The sequence below is a fragment of the Pelophylax lessonae genome, assembly GCF_965119305.1.
Source record: "Pelophylax lessonae genome assembly, chromosome: 4".
Taxonomy (NCBI): domain Eukaryota; kingdom Metazoa; phylum Chordata; class Amphibia; order Anura; family Ranidae; genus Pelophylax; species Pelophylax lessonae.
In genome coordinates, this window is record NC_138771.1 from 519,797,448 (window position 1) to 519,814,932 (window position 17,485).

General features: G+C 41.7%; 1 protein-coding gene across 2 annotated transcripts in view; it reads right to left on the bottom strand.

Moving 5' to 3' along the window:
• Nucleotides 1-17,485, bottom strand: part of DENND5B (DENN domain containing 5B) — a 198,461-nt gene that overhangs the window by 128,782 nt on the left and 52,194 nt on the right. Inside the window, exons 2-3 of one of the 2 annotated variants that reach the window (XM_082257217.1) lie at nucleotides 9,675-9,734; nucleotides 2,993-3,102 (exon numbers count right to left, since the gene is read on the bottom strand). In XM_082257217.1, the coding sequence (XP_082113343.1) occupies nucleotides 2,993-3,102; nucleotides 9,675-9,734 (170 nt within the window). The remainder of the gene's footprint in view (nucleotides 1-2,992; nucleotides 3,103-9,674; nucleotides 9,735-17,485) is intronic. The other variant, XM_082257218.1, reaches the window with a different exon arrangement.

A 17,485-nucleotide genomic window follows, 5' to 3' on the forward strand; every position in this document is an offset into this window, starting at 1 on the left:
GCGCCCCCCCCCCCCTCCCGATCCCCCACTGTGACAGCGGGAGTGGGATCCTCTCACAATTTAAAAACAGCGAGTGAGTGAACTACAAGTCCCATTTTTCCCCCACAGCAGATGGCTTGTGATTCTCAATGAACTGCGAAACCTAGTTCAAGGATTCTTCAGTAACGGTCTGCCCGTAAGGAGCCTGACATTGCACCTGTTGATCACGGGTGCAATGTTATGCAGGCTCCAAAGAAAAAAAAATAATGCTCACTTTTTTTCCATCAGCGTTTAATCAAATGTACTTTTTTTGTTTTTTTAAAGTGATATTTATGAATACCTAACCACCACACCTACTGTTTAGGAGATGGGTGCATGTCCCATTCCAAAACCATGGGCATTAGTATGAAGTTGCGACTGTAACAGCCTCCACCCTTCCAGGAAGGCCATCCACAGGATTTTGGAGCTGGTCTGTAGAAATCTATGCCTGTTCCGCAAAAATAGCATTTATATTGTTAGATACTATTGTTAGAGGAGTAGACCTAGCTCATAATTCATCCCAAAGGTGTTCAGTAGGGATGAGGCCTTTATGGAGCTGGCTTTGTACACAGGGGCACAGTCAAACCCCTGTATAACAAAAAAAAAAAAAAGAAAATTATGCTGCCATTCCCCAAGAGCTGAGAGGTTGGGTTTTTCGATTTGATTTCACAAACCTGATGTAAAACAAATCATCTTAACTGAATATTTTAAGGAAAGGCATTCTGTTGCATATAATAAATTCTAGGCATCAATGTCTCACTATACGCAACAGACTGTGCAGAGTTAAAGCTTTAGTAAGATCACACTAAAAGAGCCTTATTAAGGCTTTCTTTTGACAAACGTGTAAGTGCGGGATCACACTATGTGGTGCGAGAACTGCATGCAATTTTTAACAGGAATTGCTACACATTCCTGTTCAAATCGATTGAGCGATTTGAGCTGTTATTCTGTATGGCTTAAACCACACCGAATCCGCACCAAAATCACACAGAACCCTTATTTTTGGCAGCACCAGAATCTGTCTGCATGGGCGTTAACACCCTCATGCGATCAGATTCTGCAAATCGCACTGCGTTTTGAGAACCGATTTCGAGGCGTTGTAAACTTAACACACACCTGCCGCAGTTTGCATAAACGAGGTGCAAATTGGATGTGGTGCAGAATCCACACAGAATTTGTAGCAGTAAAACAGATCAACTGCATGCAAATATTTTTATCGTGCTAAATCTGAAGTGTAATCTGCTTATATTTTGCCTTCCCTGGTTCAATCAACTTCCCCTACCCATCAAAATGCGAATTAAATAAAACCTTAGATTTCTTTAAAGCCTGGAAATACCAAGGCTGCCATTGCAGTTCTCACTTAGGAGAATACCATGTTTATATGTTGGCATCACTACTTTTGAGTTGGTGACCTAGAATAAGCATAGGGATTAAGAATTCGGACTTCTCCAGCTTTCATTTGCAGTCTGTGCCAGCATGAACAAGGGGTCAGTAGTGGAAGCCCCAGGAGGTAATTTATACCAGTTGTATTTAAAGTAGACACGAATAGTAGGGATTTAAAAAAGTAAGAGAAGGACTCATGAAGGGTAAAGTATACTTTTTGAGGGGTCTTTCACATTTTTACATGCCTGCGATTACATATTTTTTCCGATTAGTTTAAATGTAGATATTTGTAGGTTAGCCACTAGAGCTTCTCACAGAGTGCATTAGAAGCTGCAACAAGTCCGATGGAGCCCACTTCATTTCCTGGCTGGATGACATCCAGCACTTTCCTCTCCAGCATGACTGTCACTGGCCTGCCCCTTTCATTTAGAGAAATGTAGTTCTTTCAGTCATGAAGGATCATCACATGAGGGTCTGCATGAAAATGTAATCTGCTTAGAGAGCAGTGAGCATCTCACTGCTTGCATCGTGGATTGAGGGCCCTTGAGGAGTATTGAGACAGGGTGCTGTGGTCCTTACAGGGATGCTATGTACAGCACCCTAGCAGCCCCTCCCACCAGTCGTGAACTGCAAAAGTAGCAGACACCCAGTGATGATGTCACTGGGTTAAAAAAAAAAAAGAAAGGTTTTTACAACTTAAGTTTAGGTGGGAATATTTTTGCACAGTTAAATTGGTCAGCTTGGGCAAATTTAAGTATGTATGCGCCATAACTGGTTAACCCCCATAGAAGCTGGAAATCACTGTAATAGGCACCACTACTACAGTGATCGACAATAGTTCCTGGGTCATGTGCCTGGAGGCTGTCCCGCTGCTTAGTTAACATAGGGGGTCATTTGCTCAGCACTGGCACCATTCAGAGAACACATTTTCTCAATGAATGTAAACGTTCTCTAATTGGATGAGGTGGAGATCATAATGTCACCACTCACCCCTTCACCTCATTCAATTAGAGAACACATTGAATTCATTAAGAAAATGCAAAGTACTCTCTGAATGGCGAGTAATCACCTGTGTTCAGAAAGCAGCATGGCAACTGCTTGGCATGGGACCAGGAAGCAATCTTTGATCACTGTAGTAGCGGTGCCTACTACAGTAATTTCCAGTTTCCACAGAGATCAGCCAGGCTCATATATACTAAAGCTGGCCATAGATGGATCAAAATTCAGCCGGTTTAGCAGGGACTAGCCAAATTTCGATCCACCCATGGCTGTTTTTCTTTGTGAGAAGTCGTTCTAATTATTAACTTCTGGTTTGTTGGAAAAATTTTCACAATTATACAGTGGGGAGGCTTCCTCCACCTTGCTTGTGTGGATGGAGGAATCCATTCAGTTTTTTTTAATTAGCCTGCTGGCTGATCAAAAAAAAATGATTCATATATGACCAGCCTTACATTGGTCCAATGTAACTATGCAAAAAACATCCAAACCTAAAAACTTCAGCCTCAAAATATATATACAAAAAGAGTACAATTCCCTTGAACACAGATTTTGAGTTATACTTAGAGACCCTTTAGAATCCTTTGGATCGTACCATATTGACAGCATCTTGGTCGAAGGGGTTCCACTCCACATTTTGAGGGTAGTGAGCAAGGACTTTTGACTTGAAGGTTCTTCTTACCGGGCTCTGGTCAAAGTTTTCACCTGAACAACAAGGCAGAATGATTAACTGAGCTCTTATCTTTTTAATTCAATTCAATACAACTAAAGATTTGTATTATTAATTTTGTTCTTGATTTGAACGCTCACATCACTGAGACCACCAATCAATCATGAATCAGCACCACCATCATATCTACATGATTTTTTTTAGGAATGACAGAAGACTGAGCAAGCAAAGAACTTACCACTGGCTTCATGAAAAATAAGTTAATACTATAAAAAATATAAATAGGTAAGTTGCCTTTATAGCTGAACTTTACAGAGTGTTCAATACACCATTAAAATACATATATTAAAATGTTTTACCTGCCGATACAGGTGTGATTCTGTTCACCTCGCCTTTGATTCAGGTGCCCCTGTCAGACAGCCCAGCCAGGTCCTCAACTTACATGGCAGTAGCAAAACACCTTGGTCAACCCCCCCCCCATTTGTTGGACAATAAAGGAGCAGCAGTAGGACACTCGTGTTTCTGCTAACCTTATTGTCCCCTCCAACCAGAATATTCCCTGTCTGTGGTGTAATTGGATGGTGAAGGAGCAACAGCACAGTGAAAAAGTATCACTCTTATGCTCTCTCCCTCTGTCAGCATGTCTCCGGACAGCTCATGTGAGTGCATGCAGCAGAGCCTGATTGGCTCCTTATGCTTCTCCTCCCAATGCTTCTATTCAGGGGATAAGAAAGTTTGATATCAAAACAGATTCAAAAACTTATACTAGCTGCATTTAAAGCTTAACTCCTGGCAGATACATCACAAAAATCAACATTTAAATTAATAGAAATATATATACATTTTTTAATGTAAGCTGTGCAAATACATGAAATTGACTTGGTAGAAGACTGTTTCAGTCCCTGCACAGCAGGAATCAAAGGACAGGGTGAAGCATTACAAGGAGCCAATCATTGTGCTGCGGTGCTTATGTGCTAATAGAAGGTGATTGACAGGTATAATAGCTCCTTATTTGCATTGTATCTTTTTTTTTTTTAGCCATCTCCATTGAGTTCAGCTTTAATACTACAACTTTTTTTACTTAATACATAACTGAATCAATCAATCTGTGTTTTTTTCAATATCCCAAGCTCAGCTTTAACAGGGTTATGGAATGAAGTACTGGTTCAACTCAACATGTTTGACAGTGACAAGAATGGATGCAAGTAAGAAATGGGATTTTATTTAATCACACAGTCTGCTCTTTAGGAGTCCAATACAGAAGGGGCCTAAAGTCTGAAACGTGAAAACACCTTTCTATATAACCACATGGATCACACACTGCTTTCCATGTAAGGAATGTTATCCTCCCTCCATTCATTTTATGGAACAACTGATATATTCAGTCCTTCTGGAATTCACTTTTCTGAATATCCATTGAAGGTTTTCAACATTTTAAGTTACATTGTTGTTCAGGGGCTATTCACACTAACACTTAGAAGCCATCGCGGGAGCGGTTTAAGTAGTGCTAGTGCTCCGAACTGCATCCGAGATCGGTTAAGCGTACTGCACCGGGGACCACTTGGGAAAGCAAAATTAATCAGCAGTTATTTCAACCCGGTTACTTTTTTCAACATGTAAAAGAAAAAGTGAAGAAAATAAATTCAACATTTAAAGAAAGAAATTAAAAAGCGGTCAGAGCTGTAACCAAAAACCTAACACTAATGCCTAGTACACACGCATCGATTATTGGCCGTGAATTTTCGGCCAACGTCCGATCAGCCGATTTTCGGCTTGTTAGTATGATGCTTTCGACAACTGACTCCGACTTTTCGGCCGAATAAAATCTGGTTTGCAGGCTATAAATTTTTTGTTGGCCGTCAACACAACGGCCGATTTTCGGTCAGTCAGTAGAGATTTCGGCAGACAAAAATCTGATGAGCAAGACTGGGCATGCTCAGAGAAGAAAAAACACACGGAAAGTAAACCAGCACATGACATCACTTCTGAAGTAGAATTTTGTTGGCCGAGAAAATTCGTGTGCAGTCTAGGCACATTCCAACCAACAAATCACAACTTGGACAAAGACGGCCGTTAGGTCAGCCGATAATCGTTGCGTGTGTACGAGGCATAACTCTCCTTGCAACTCTACCACTAAAGCTGGCCACAGATGGATTGAAATTTGGGCTGATACATTTTCGATCCAGCTATAGCGGTTTTCATTGGAGAGGAGTTGACCTAGTGCTGAACTCCTCTTGAACAGGGATGCTGGAAAGTTTGCGTTCCATCAGTGCATGCAGCCAATCAGCTGCAGCACTGATCAACATATTCTGACAGCAGATGAGTCCCACTGCCAGAACACAATAGGGCAGCCACCTTGAATGTGTGGATGGAGGATAAAAAACAAAAAATACCCAAATCATCTATAGGCAGCCTAACCCTCACTTATGTAAATATAATCCCTTGTCATAGGCGTGTGCACAGGGTGTGCCGGGTGTGCCTGGGCACACCCTAATCACCTAGGGCACATTAGCATTATCGCTCGGTTTGCCAGTGAGGAGATGGGAAAGATCTCCCTCGGACCTGCTCTGCCATAAGAGAAGTGCCACACACTTCTATTTCACTTTACCAGCAGGGAGAGTAATGTACCGGGGCCATGTACATGTAGGCAAACACATGCATGTGTATTTAAACTTTGAAGTGCACACCCTAATGCAATAGGCTGCGCACACCTATGTCCCTTGTTTTTTTACTCACTGCTCACCAGCCAGGAATTTATGCACCAAATGCCAACCATTCATAAAGCCAGACTCTGTTTTTTCACTCAAAGAACCCCACCAGTAAGGTAAGAGAAAATCTATGCAATCATTTTTGTAAATTAATTAAATACTACAAAATTTGTCTTAAAGCTCTATTGAACCGTCAGGTCAAAATCAGATCATTGCTTTTAGGTGCATCAAAACAAAAAGGTGATCAATCTCTTAGTTTACTTTAGAATGCAGTCACAGCCTCAGTTGAAAAGCCTGTCCCCTGCCAGCATGCTGCAGAGTGGGATCCTTGCTCTCTGTGTGACTTTGTGGTCTTTCTGCAGAGGTTCGGCATGTCCCCTACTGAGTCTGATCTATAGTCCTGAAAACAGGGAAGCTCACGCTCCCTGATGATTGAAGAAGGGGGTACAGCCAACCTCTGCAGAAAGACCACTGCTTTCACACAGGGCTTTAACATGCACATGGTGAATTCTACTGAACATGTAATAAAACACATTTAGGGAGTTGAAAATATATTTTTGAATAATAAAAATATTTCATTTAACGTAAGACATGCATTACGCTTTAGGGTTCCTTAACAAATGATTGTTGCTTTTTCCAGCATTGGCAGTATATGCAGGACACTTTTTTTCTACATAGGCTTCTTGTGAAGAATTCTCGCTTGAAGCTAAAACTTCAGGAAGAACGAATTTTGGGCCATTTGCGGTGTAAAAATAATGACTTTCCTGCTGCTCTCAACTGTAAAATGGTTACATATATTCAACCCCCTCAGTATCATATGTGCCAAATGTCCAGCACTGAGACCTGTGGTTCCAGCTGTAGTATAGATATCACAGAGGGTTGATCATTCAGCACTTCTTTTCAGAAAAACCTTATACTCTATTCACTGAACGCAAGACGGTCATTGGAAGAGGTTCAGATGAATGTCGTGATCTCCCCACCTCAATTCACAGAAACCCTTGCATTCAGAGATCAATGTACTACAACCTTAAAAGCTGCTTCATCATATGTTCAGTTCTTGCAGTACCAGGGGGGCTAAATTGAAAAACAGTTTACAGAACTAAGCAGCTGCCAAACATGGGACTGGCATCAAAAGCGGTCATACATTTTTACACAAGCAAATGGCCTGAAATTGTTTTTTCTCCTGGAGTTCAGCATTAAATGTCATAAGAATACAATACTACATTAAAGTGGATTCTACAGAAATACTATTAATATTGTTAAAAGAAATATAAAGAATTAGAAGAAGGCAAAGGCACCGCCACCACCAGATCATCGACTAGAAAAAAGACAAGAAAACATCCAGGGAAAGACTTCTATTACCATCACCAATTACTGGTAAAACAGAGGAGGTCTACATGATTGGAATCAACCTGTCGCAAACCCAGACAATTCAACTGAGCATGGATTAAAAATAAATAAATGCATACAAAATACAATAAATGCATACCCTTCAGTAGATCAAGATATAGGCAGCTCATTTTATAAGCAGATCTTGACTTTTGTAAAAGTCTAGTCTGCCCTCCTGAGTCTTCCTGTTGACCACTGAAGATGTTCACCACCATAGAAAACCATTGGTATGTCTACAGCAGTGAACATCTTCATTGGTGAACAGGAAGACTTAGGAGGCAGAAGAATCAGAACTAAACAACGCTTTTAGAAAAAAAAAAAGATCTGAAAATAACTGCTGCTACCTTAGAATTTAGATCTACTGACAGAGTGGTCTTTATTAAATGTCATCTAGGACTACATTTCTGCTTGGCCTAAATTGCCTGGTTTTTGAGAGGTTTAATTGAAAGGATAGCGAAAAAAGGACCACACTGAGTAAAACATCTTGACACGTCTGGGGAGAGGACGATAGTCCCACAAATCCCATAAATCTGTAGTTATCTAAAGAGGAACATAGTCAGTGCCAGGTCCGTCCAGCCAGCAGTGTCCATGGAATGCAGCCTGTGCTTGTTGAAGAGCTTAAAACACAGCTGTGCCTATGGAATGCAGCAAGATAAACCCCAATTCCAGAAAAGTTTTTTGATTCTCTTTTGGATAAAAGTGGGAAAAGGTTGGCACTTATGTCAGGTTTTCATTGCTGTCTGTACCCCTAAATCAAAGCCTCTTTTCCCCAAACCCCCCCAAATCTCCTCTATTGGGGACACAGCCAAAACTAAAAAGACATTTTGTGGGAATGGGGGATTTTACTGCTGTCCATGCCTTCTCATGCTGGCAACATTTGCTCGACTTATTTCTTGCACAGGCACCACTGGGACAGGAACAAAAGGGAAAATCTCCCCACTGGGGTCACAGTCAGGAAATAAAAATCTGAAAAACAAATTGACTGGAATTAATCTTTAATGTCTGATGAACCAGGTCAGATTGGTAAAATACAACTGGAGAAGACAGCTACGCCTAAACTCGCTAATAGAGTAAGGCCCCTTTCACACAGTCCACTCCGTCGGCAGACTCAGTTTATCTCAGCGGGGGATCGATCCGCAGATCCCCCGCTGAGCAGGAGGATGACAGCTGTTCTCTGCGCTGTGCGCAGAGACACAGCTGTCAGGTCCCCATGCATCTCTATGGGGGAATCGGATGGGAACGGACTGTCTGTCCGTTCTCATCCGATCCCATCCGCTAGACGGATGGGAAATAGGGTTTCCATCTGTCCAGATTTGACGGATCGGATGTCAGCGGACATGTCTCCGCTGACATCCAATGCCCCATAGAGATGCATGGGGTGACCATTCAGATCCACCAAAAAAAATGGACAGGCAGATCTGAACAGTCCATCTGTGTGAAAGGGGCCTTAAGAATGCATTCCCCAGACACAGCTGTGTCCTGATTCCTCAAAATAACAAGCCAAGGGTGTACAAATTGTATAATTCAGGAGCCAGTCAATCCAAATTAGGAGCCACTAAGCAAATTTAAAGAGCCAGGACACAGGTTTTCAATTACATGAATGGAACAGAGACACAAACTGTCAAAGCATATCTGAAACCCAAAGTTTGGTAGAGTGGTAACAAGTTAGAACCCTCTGTCAGATTTTTATTGCCCCTGCTGTGGAGGTTGTTTCTATCTGTCCTGATGGCCAATGTCTCGAAGACTTAACGCAATGGGAAACCCAAAACAGAAGTGAAAGGCACATCTTCAAATGAGGACATTGGTTCTAGTGACAACTGACTAAAAGAACATTTGCTTCAATCTTAGAAGATTTCCCCTCAGTTCCTGTTGTGTCTATAGAACATGAAGTGAAGAGAAATCTTCATAATAGCACACAGTAGGCAAAAAAAAAAAAAAAAAAAAAAAAAAACACACCTGACGGGGTTTTAACCATTTCCTACTCCATCCAAAATTTAATATAAAAAATAGTTTTGGCTTCAGATATCCTTTAGGCAAACATCTGGTGCGCCAGCTTTCTGGCTCCAGGAATGTGACTGGCTCTGCAATAAACAAAATTGCAACTTTACCTTTGGTCAAAAAAGAAATTGAGCCTATATATTGAAAACACAATGGGTAAAAATATACAGTGTTCACAAATTTTTAATTTCTGCCTTGTGTTACGAGTGCTTTCAGAAAGGACACACTGTCCACAACGTTTGGCTGAAGGTGGAAAGTCTCCTGTGGCTATATTGGAATGGTCATATAGCAACAAATGTTAACAAGATGTTTTATCTCCTATAACAGTGGCGGCAGTTGAGACGGAGGAAGGGGGACTGAAAGATACAGCATAGAAGGGTGTAAAGGTGGGTGTAGGAAAGGAGGAATGGGGGTGAGCGAGTCGCACATCAGAGTGAAGAATTAGCTTGTGGATTGCACAGAGATCCAAAGTGGATGAAGTGAAGACTTAACTGGGGTTCAGCCTATGTTACCTGCGCCATTATTTTCTTGGCTCCTGCCATGACGATCGGCTTCTAACCATTGGTATAAAACTACATGACAAACGAAAAAAAAAATGGGATGGGTGAACAGAGAATGAGCATCCTAGAGGTGAGCAAACAAGCAAAGTTAGTAAGAAAGAAAACGTAAAAAACATGAATATGCAAAAGGTGGAAAGAAGAAAGCAAAAGCAAAAATACAAATAATAACAACAGCCATTACAATACCATAGTCTGTAAATAAATGCCTAACATGCTACAATAATGGTAACATTTTTCACAAAAGCCATGCTTGAGCTCCAGGACAGTGACTTTGCCTATGCTGAGATGATGTCATCAGTTTGCTGCAGGCAAGAGGAAGCTTTTCCTCAGTCTCCTCTGCCAGTGATCAGTGACTTTGTAGCAAGTCAGAAGGCGATCATCCACAGCAGTCCAGGAAGTAGATGGCCCTGCAGACATTTCGGTGGCTGGTTTGTTTGGTGAAAACCAGAGTTGTATAAAGTATTCGAAACCCATACTTGAGTAAAAGTACAAGTGCTCGATCAAAAAGTGACTTGAGTAGAAGTACTAAAGTACTCAACATTTTTTGTACTTAAGTATTGCAAGTAGTTTTTTAAAAAATTTTGCTACTCAAGTACTGAAAGTAAAAGTACCAGTAGTTTTGAAAAAAAAAATGCTACTCAAGTACTGAAAGCAAAAGTAAAAGTACTGTGTTATGTAGTTATTAAAGAAAGAAGTCAAAAGTTTGAACATCATATTGTTTTTTATTATTTCTAATGCAGCTTTTATTTATACATACAGTAGCTTTTATTTTCGTATGCGCTGATAATACACATGTTTTGAGCTTCATGAAACCTGCCATCTACTGTTCTGGCAGTGGTAATTTTTATAATAGTAACGAGTAACTATGCAGCGCAAAAAAAAAAATATCGGAGTAGAAGTATTGAAATCATTGAAAAAATGTAGTGAAGTAAAAGTGGAAGTAGGAGAAAAAAATTCTACTCTAGGAAAGTACAGATACTGCCTTTCGGTACTTAAGTACAGTAGTGAAGTAGTTCTACTTAGTTACTATACATCTCTGGTGAAAACAATAGCAATAGAAAGGATACACACAACTCTCATTAAACATTTATGGGCACCTAAAGTTAAAAAGTCCTGCCTACCTTTATTAAGCAGAAAATGATCCGCTGCTTCCCAGTTATGAAATAGGTATCACTTTATTATCAAGGGCTTGACTTCACCTAGCCTAAGTACTGCTGATCTTTAATCACCATAACTAATGAGAGTTCTTCATGGACCAAAATGGCATCCTTACTGGAGTTTGAGCAAGAGTGTGGATGGGGCATATCTTTAAAGTAGACAGACCCTTTTACTTTATAAAAAGGTGTTTTAGAAACTTCTGGCCCATTGCAATGGGTTACCGCATTCCCGTTACTATGCAGTATTTTGTACGTTAACTCAAGTTTCATTAAGGCGCATCATATTGTGCACTGTAGCAACACGCATTACTGAAATAAATAGATGTGAAGCCAGCCTAAAAAAAGCAGACAAGTTTACTACTTAAAGCACTGCTTCCAAGTTTCTGAAACAGTGTAAGAAATTCATCTACTGGGGTTGTCCTTATTACAAGTTAAATATCTTCAAAACTTTTTTTTTGTTAGTTTTAGATGCAGTACGGAGCAGTTACAATCCCAGTCATTTTTAATATTGCTGTGTATGTCCAGTTGGACACTGACATGAAGCAAAAGATAATCTGTACAAAAACAAAAGGATTTCCCATTTTAGTTACTGGAACAGGGTTTCCCATCACTTTCACCAGGACCAGTAGAGAGGGTGAGTTTTCACAGCAGAAACACAGACATCAATAAAAACTTGTACATGTGTGTGAGGTAGCACTAAACTTGAATATCTTGGTCCCTTCAAAATGTGAGGATTGTTGTTGAGGGTGCAGAGTGCCTTCATTTAGAAATGTGTAACAGAAAACAGACAACACATTTTGAGGTTAAACCCCCTTTTTCAAGCCCAACTCTCCAAATAAAAAATGAATCCTTGCAGTGGGGCTGTGTCGGTAAAATAACAAACATGTAATACTTACCTGCTCTGTGTAGTGGTTTTGCTCAGTGTATCCCTGATCCTCCTACGCAAGTCCCCCACCAGTGCTCCAGGCCCCCCCAGAGCAAGCTACTTGCTCTGGGTAGCACTCATGCGTGCTCACTCCTGAGCCACCTGTGCATTATGGCCCCACCTCCAGCTCCCTCCTCACTGGCTGTGATTGACAGTAGCTGAAGCATCTGGCTCCTGCTGCTGTGCTTCAGTCAATGAGGTGACAGAGACCAGGGAGGAGCTTCTGCTCTCATGCACATCACTGGATTGGGATCAAGTATAAGGGGGTGCTGAGGGGGGAGCTGCAAACTGAAGGTTTACCTTCATTCATAGAATGCATGATGGTGAAAAACCTTTGGGCTTTAGAACCACTTTTAACTGCTCATTTATGTCTAGGGAAAAAATAATTAGAAACGTTCCCGACCCTCCGCTACTCTCCACAGTTCCCGAAGCTTCTGCACCCCTAAGCTCTAGTGGTCTAGTGCCTTGACATCATCAAGAGCAGAGTAGGGTCCTGCTCCAGATGTGAAGATGCTGAGGGACATGCCACCACTGGATTGTGGGGGAGCACAGGATCAAGTACGTAAAACTCTTCTCTCCAGTGGGCAAAATGAGCTATTATTCATTGCAGTGTGGGCACAAGGATCATTTTTTTTCTGCCTGGAGTTGGGCTTTCAGGGAAAAGGCTTGAAACAGTAAGTCTCTGTAAGATAAGTGAAAGGGCCTTGGATTAGCTAGGTTAGTGTGCTGTAAACTCGGGTGCATTCCCCTGAATAGGCTATAATCCCGGAAATGCATGGGGTATTTTCGGTTTGTAGCTATGGAAGAAGGAAGAAAGAAAGAAAGAAAGAAAGAAAGAAAGAAAGAAAGAAAGAAAGAAAGAAAGAAAGAAAGAAAGAAAGAAAGAAAGAAAGAAAGAAAGAAAGAAAGAAAGAAAGAAAGAAAGAAAGAGCAGTTAGCAACTGGTCTGACCACACAAATCAGAAATATAGAAAAGAAAAAAAAGAAAAAGTAAAAAAAAAAAAAAAAAAAAAAAAAAAGTAAAAAAAGAAACCGTAAAAATAGAAAAAAAGAAAAAGAACGCTTCAGTAATAGAATTTTGGATTTCATGATACAAATGTGCTAGTAGACATGATGAGAATTTCTGTCATAGATCAGCATAAGTGTTTTCATGTCCCACGGTAGGAATGTGAGGGAAATATGCGATGCAATCTTAACAATGCAACCAACGAATATTGAATTATGACCTCGTCAAGAAAGAATCTTATCTGAGATGTAATTTTAGAAGCTCTCACTAATGGTGTCTGCTCCTTTTTATAGCAGCGCTTAGTGCAATTATGTGACGGTGATGGTTGAGTCGTGCCAACACGTGTACGAGGGAGCAAGGGTGAAAAAGTACAACTGTGTACAAAAAAAAAAACAAAAAACTGCAAAATTCAAATACGGTAGCAGGAAACTAAGAGCATAAAAAAAAAAAAAAAGGCAAAAAGGTTAGGTGGCACATATGGGCAATCTAACACAGCTGTCAGTTGCGGCTTGGTGATAGAAGAGTTTAATAATTCATTGTGAGAGTAACAGAAAACCGGGAACATGGGCTATTTTGAGCCACTCTGTTGTGAGCTGCTCGGCAGAATTAGTGAATGAACCAATAACCTCATACAGCAGAATAAACTCTAGAACAACTGCTCGTATAGAGTGCTACTTCACTTTACAAAGGGCTTTTTTGAGCCACTCTGTTGTGAGCTACTCGGCAGAATTAGTGAATGAACCAATAACCTCATACAGCAGAAACAAGCTGCCACATTAGGTGAGGCTGTAAAAAAGCAACCTGTGCAGGGCGCGCAGTAACCTACAGCACCATTCTTGGCGCATGAATGTATTGGAAATTACATGCCCAACTGGGCACAGATAGGCCAACCTTACCGAAGAATAAGGTGCATCTACACCCATGATTGAAAGTGTAATATATTGTAAGCACCTTTAGATATACAGTGCTGTACTGTACTTGCCCCATGTGGGGTTCTGGTATTTCTTCACTATGGTTATATATTACTGTATTTTTTCTGTGAAAACAATAAAAATGACTGAAATAGAAAAATGTAATATATTGCAGCTTACAGATTTTAGATGTCGTGGCTACATTAGTTTTCTATATTTAGGCTCATTCTATTTTCTGCAAGTACAGTATTTTTTTTTTTAATTACATTTTTCTATCTTTATGCACAACGAGATGCCACGCAGTGTAGTGCATTGCAGCATGCTGTCCTGAAAAAAAGTAGAGTATACCCTATTGTTTTTATCAGTGGATACCACTCCAGCATAGTGCTATGAATTAATCTCACACAGGACTCAAGGAAATTGCTTTTCTATGTGTCAGGATTGAGTTAAAGCCTTGTACACGCGATGAGAATATTGGGGGAATGATCGTCTTTTTTTTTTTGCATGCTAGTCTCATATCGAAAATGAAGAGGTTACTAAAGTCACAAAAATTCTTGTATGACAGAATACAACTTCGGAAGTGATGTCATGTGTTGTAGTGCAGTATTCTTTCCAAGCATGTGCAGTCGTGGTTGGGGTGATTTTTCAGATTAATTCTGTACCGATTAAATGAAAATCTTAGGAGAAAAAAAAAAAAAAATTTGAGTTTGTCCCTTCAGATAACTTCGCATTAACTGTTCACTTTTCGAAAGCTGTGTAATAAGCAAACAAATTATCGTATGTTCGCTTTGAAAGTGGTATTTTTTCATCGGATTTTCTGATCACGTGTACTTAGACTTTAGACAGAGCTGCCCAAGGAATTTGGGGGTTAAATATGCTAAAGCAAATAGATTGTGCACTTTGCAAAGCGCAGTTGCACTCTGCAAGTGCAGTTTTTCCAGAGCTAAGCAAATAAAGGTAAAGTTTCATTTTGCAAAGAATCACGGCAAGGAAATTAAGATAAAAAAAACAGCATTTTTGCTTCCACATGATTGGATGATGGAAGTCAGCAGAGCTTCTGCTCGTGTAATAAACTCTGGAGCAACTGCTCGTATAGAGTGCTACTTCACTTTACAAAGTTCACACAGTCTATTTGCCTTTAGTGAAATCAACCCCATGGTGGCAAATCAGCCCCAAAGGGTCTATTCACCCCACAGCAGAATGCACTTTAAAAAAGGTATTCGTTTTGTACATTTATACGTGTGTTGGGCAGTCCATTCAAATTGAATAAACTGTCAATATATGGGGGGGGGGGGGGGGGGGGAAGGTCCTGCTTGGTTTTTAAAAGGAAGTAACACCAAGAGTAATCTCACCTACGTGATTGGGTGCAATTATTGGAAGGCAATGTACCACAGCAAATGTATACAGTGGGCTTCTTCCTTTACTTAAAAAGAAGATGTATGGGCTTTATTCCCCCCCCCCCCAATTATACTTGCCTAGGTGGATGCAGCATCGATCCGAGAACAGAGAACAGAGCGATAGAACACTGCGGATCGCTCGGTTCTGACAACACCCTGAGCAGAGAGCTGCTGTCAGTCACAGCTCTTTGCTCTGCCCCCTCCTCGCTCATTGGAGCGCTGAGCCATGGAGGGGCGGGAAGCAGCTAGCTCAGGCTCTCAGCAACTCGCTGAGAGGCTAAGCCGGGTGTCAGTCCAGGCACATGGTGGATCCCGACTTCCATTGTCGTGATGACGCGTTGCCTGGACTGACTTCTGTGATGTCAGCAGAGAGCAGACTTCAGCCCACTCTCCGCTGAAAATGGGTCACAGGAGTGCAGAAGGAACTGCAATCCTCTGATCCATAGGAGATGTACAGCCATCTCCTTTAACTTATTTTGGATTGATTCTTTGTGGTTGGACTAAAAAAACGTATCACAAACCCGTGCAACTAAATATTTGCTGAAAACAGCAGATACAAAAGATTATTTTCAGTGAGAACTAGGGCTGAACGATAATCGATGTGATATCGACTATCGTTCTGTGGGCGTGGGCGATATTCATATCGCCGAAGACACGATATTTAGCATTAGGCAGGGAGAAGTCGGGACTCGGGGGGAGGAGGAGGAGGACTCACAGTGATTGCAGCCGACACATCCGTCCCACACGTTCAGTGGTGAGCAGCGCGCCGTGAGCAGCTGCACAGCTAACCAATCACACATGCCTGCACACCTGATTGGTTCCCTGTGCCGCTATTCACGTGATTGGTTCGCTGTGCCGAGCTCACCGCTCGGTCAAGAGAACTAGTTCCAGGGCGGCAGACTGAACGTGTGGGACAGATTTCATGTCGGGCTGTGTTCTTCTACCTCCTACCACCACTGGGAGTCCCAACTCTGCCTAATCCTAATAATGTCAGTGTCTTCTGCATTCCACCCAGTTCAATATCGCGATATATATCTTTGAAAAACAAATATCGCAATGTACTTTTTTCCCCAATATCGTGCAGCCCTAGTGAGAACCCACATGTCAATATGATCATAAAAAAAAAAAAAAAATATCAAAAGTTACACAGGCAGATCTCAATTTTACTGAGAATTTCAAATCCGTGCAAGGTAGGAGAGACTTTTAATGCAGGCTCTGAGCTGTATGAGAGAGACACTCAGCTCAGTGTACTGCTTATGGGCACTGATGGGCAGCATTGATGAGCACTGATGAACACTAAGTGGCACTAATAGGCAGCATTGATGAGCACTAAGTGCCACTGATAGGCGGCATTGATGAGCACTAAGTGCCACTGATAGGCGGCATTGATGAGCACTGATGAGCACTAAGTGGCACTAATAGGCAGCATTGATGAGCACTAAGTGGCACTGATAGGCGGCATTGATGAGCACTAAGTGGCACTGATAGGCGGCATTGATGAGCACTGATGAGCACTAAGTGGCACTAATAGGCAGCATTGATGAGCACTAAGTGGCACTTATAGGCGGCATTGATGAGTACTAAGTGGCACTAATAGGCGGCATTGATGAGCACTAAGTGGCACTAATAGGCGGCATTGATGAGCACTACGTGGCACTAATAGGCAGCATTGATGAGCACTACGTGGCACTGATAGGCGGCATTGATGAGCACTAAGTGGCACTGATAGGCGGCATTGATGAGCACTACGTGGCACTGATAGGCGGCATTGATGAGCACTACGTGGCACTGATAGGCAGCACTTATGGGCATTGATGAGCACTGACAGGTGGCACTGATAGGCAGCACTGTTGGGAACTGATAGGCAGTATTGATGAGTACTGATAGGCAGCACTGATTCGGCTGCACTGATAGTCAGGACACTGATGATCAGTGTAAACAATTTATTGACAGTCTTGCTGGTTAACGGCTCTCCTTTCCTCACACAGACACAGCCTGGGAAGAAAGAAGTGCCGATAACCGACAAGTCTGTTTACATGTGATCAGTTGAAAACATGGTGAAGGGCCAGTGTGATTGTCCGAAGGACACAGCAGTCACAGAGCATGCTGGATGCGTGCCCTAGGGCCAGCATCACCATGACTGCCATCCCTGTTAATATGTCCCTGGCACATAAGAAGAGCTTCGGCATCCCCGCAAGGCTTCGGTTGTCTCCAGCGTCTCCTTTACTAAGGGAAAACGGACCGTGACATTGGGCTACACAAACATGGCTGCCAGCTAGAGACCAGCCAGACTAAGAGAAAATGGCCCCTGTGACATCGGGCTACACAAACACTCCACTGGATCTACATTATCCAGCCCGTTGCCCA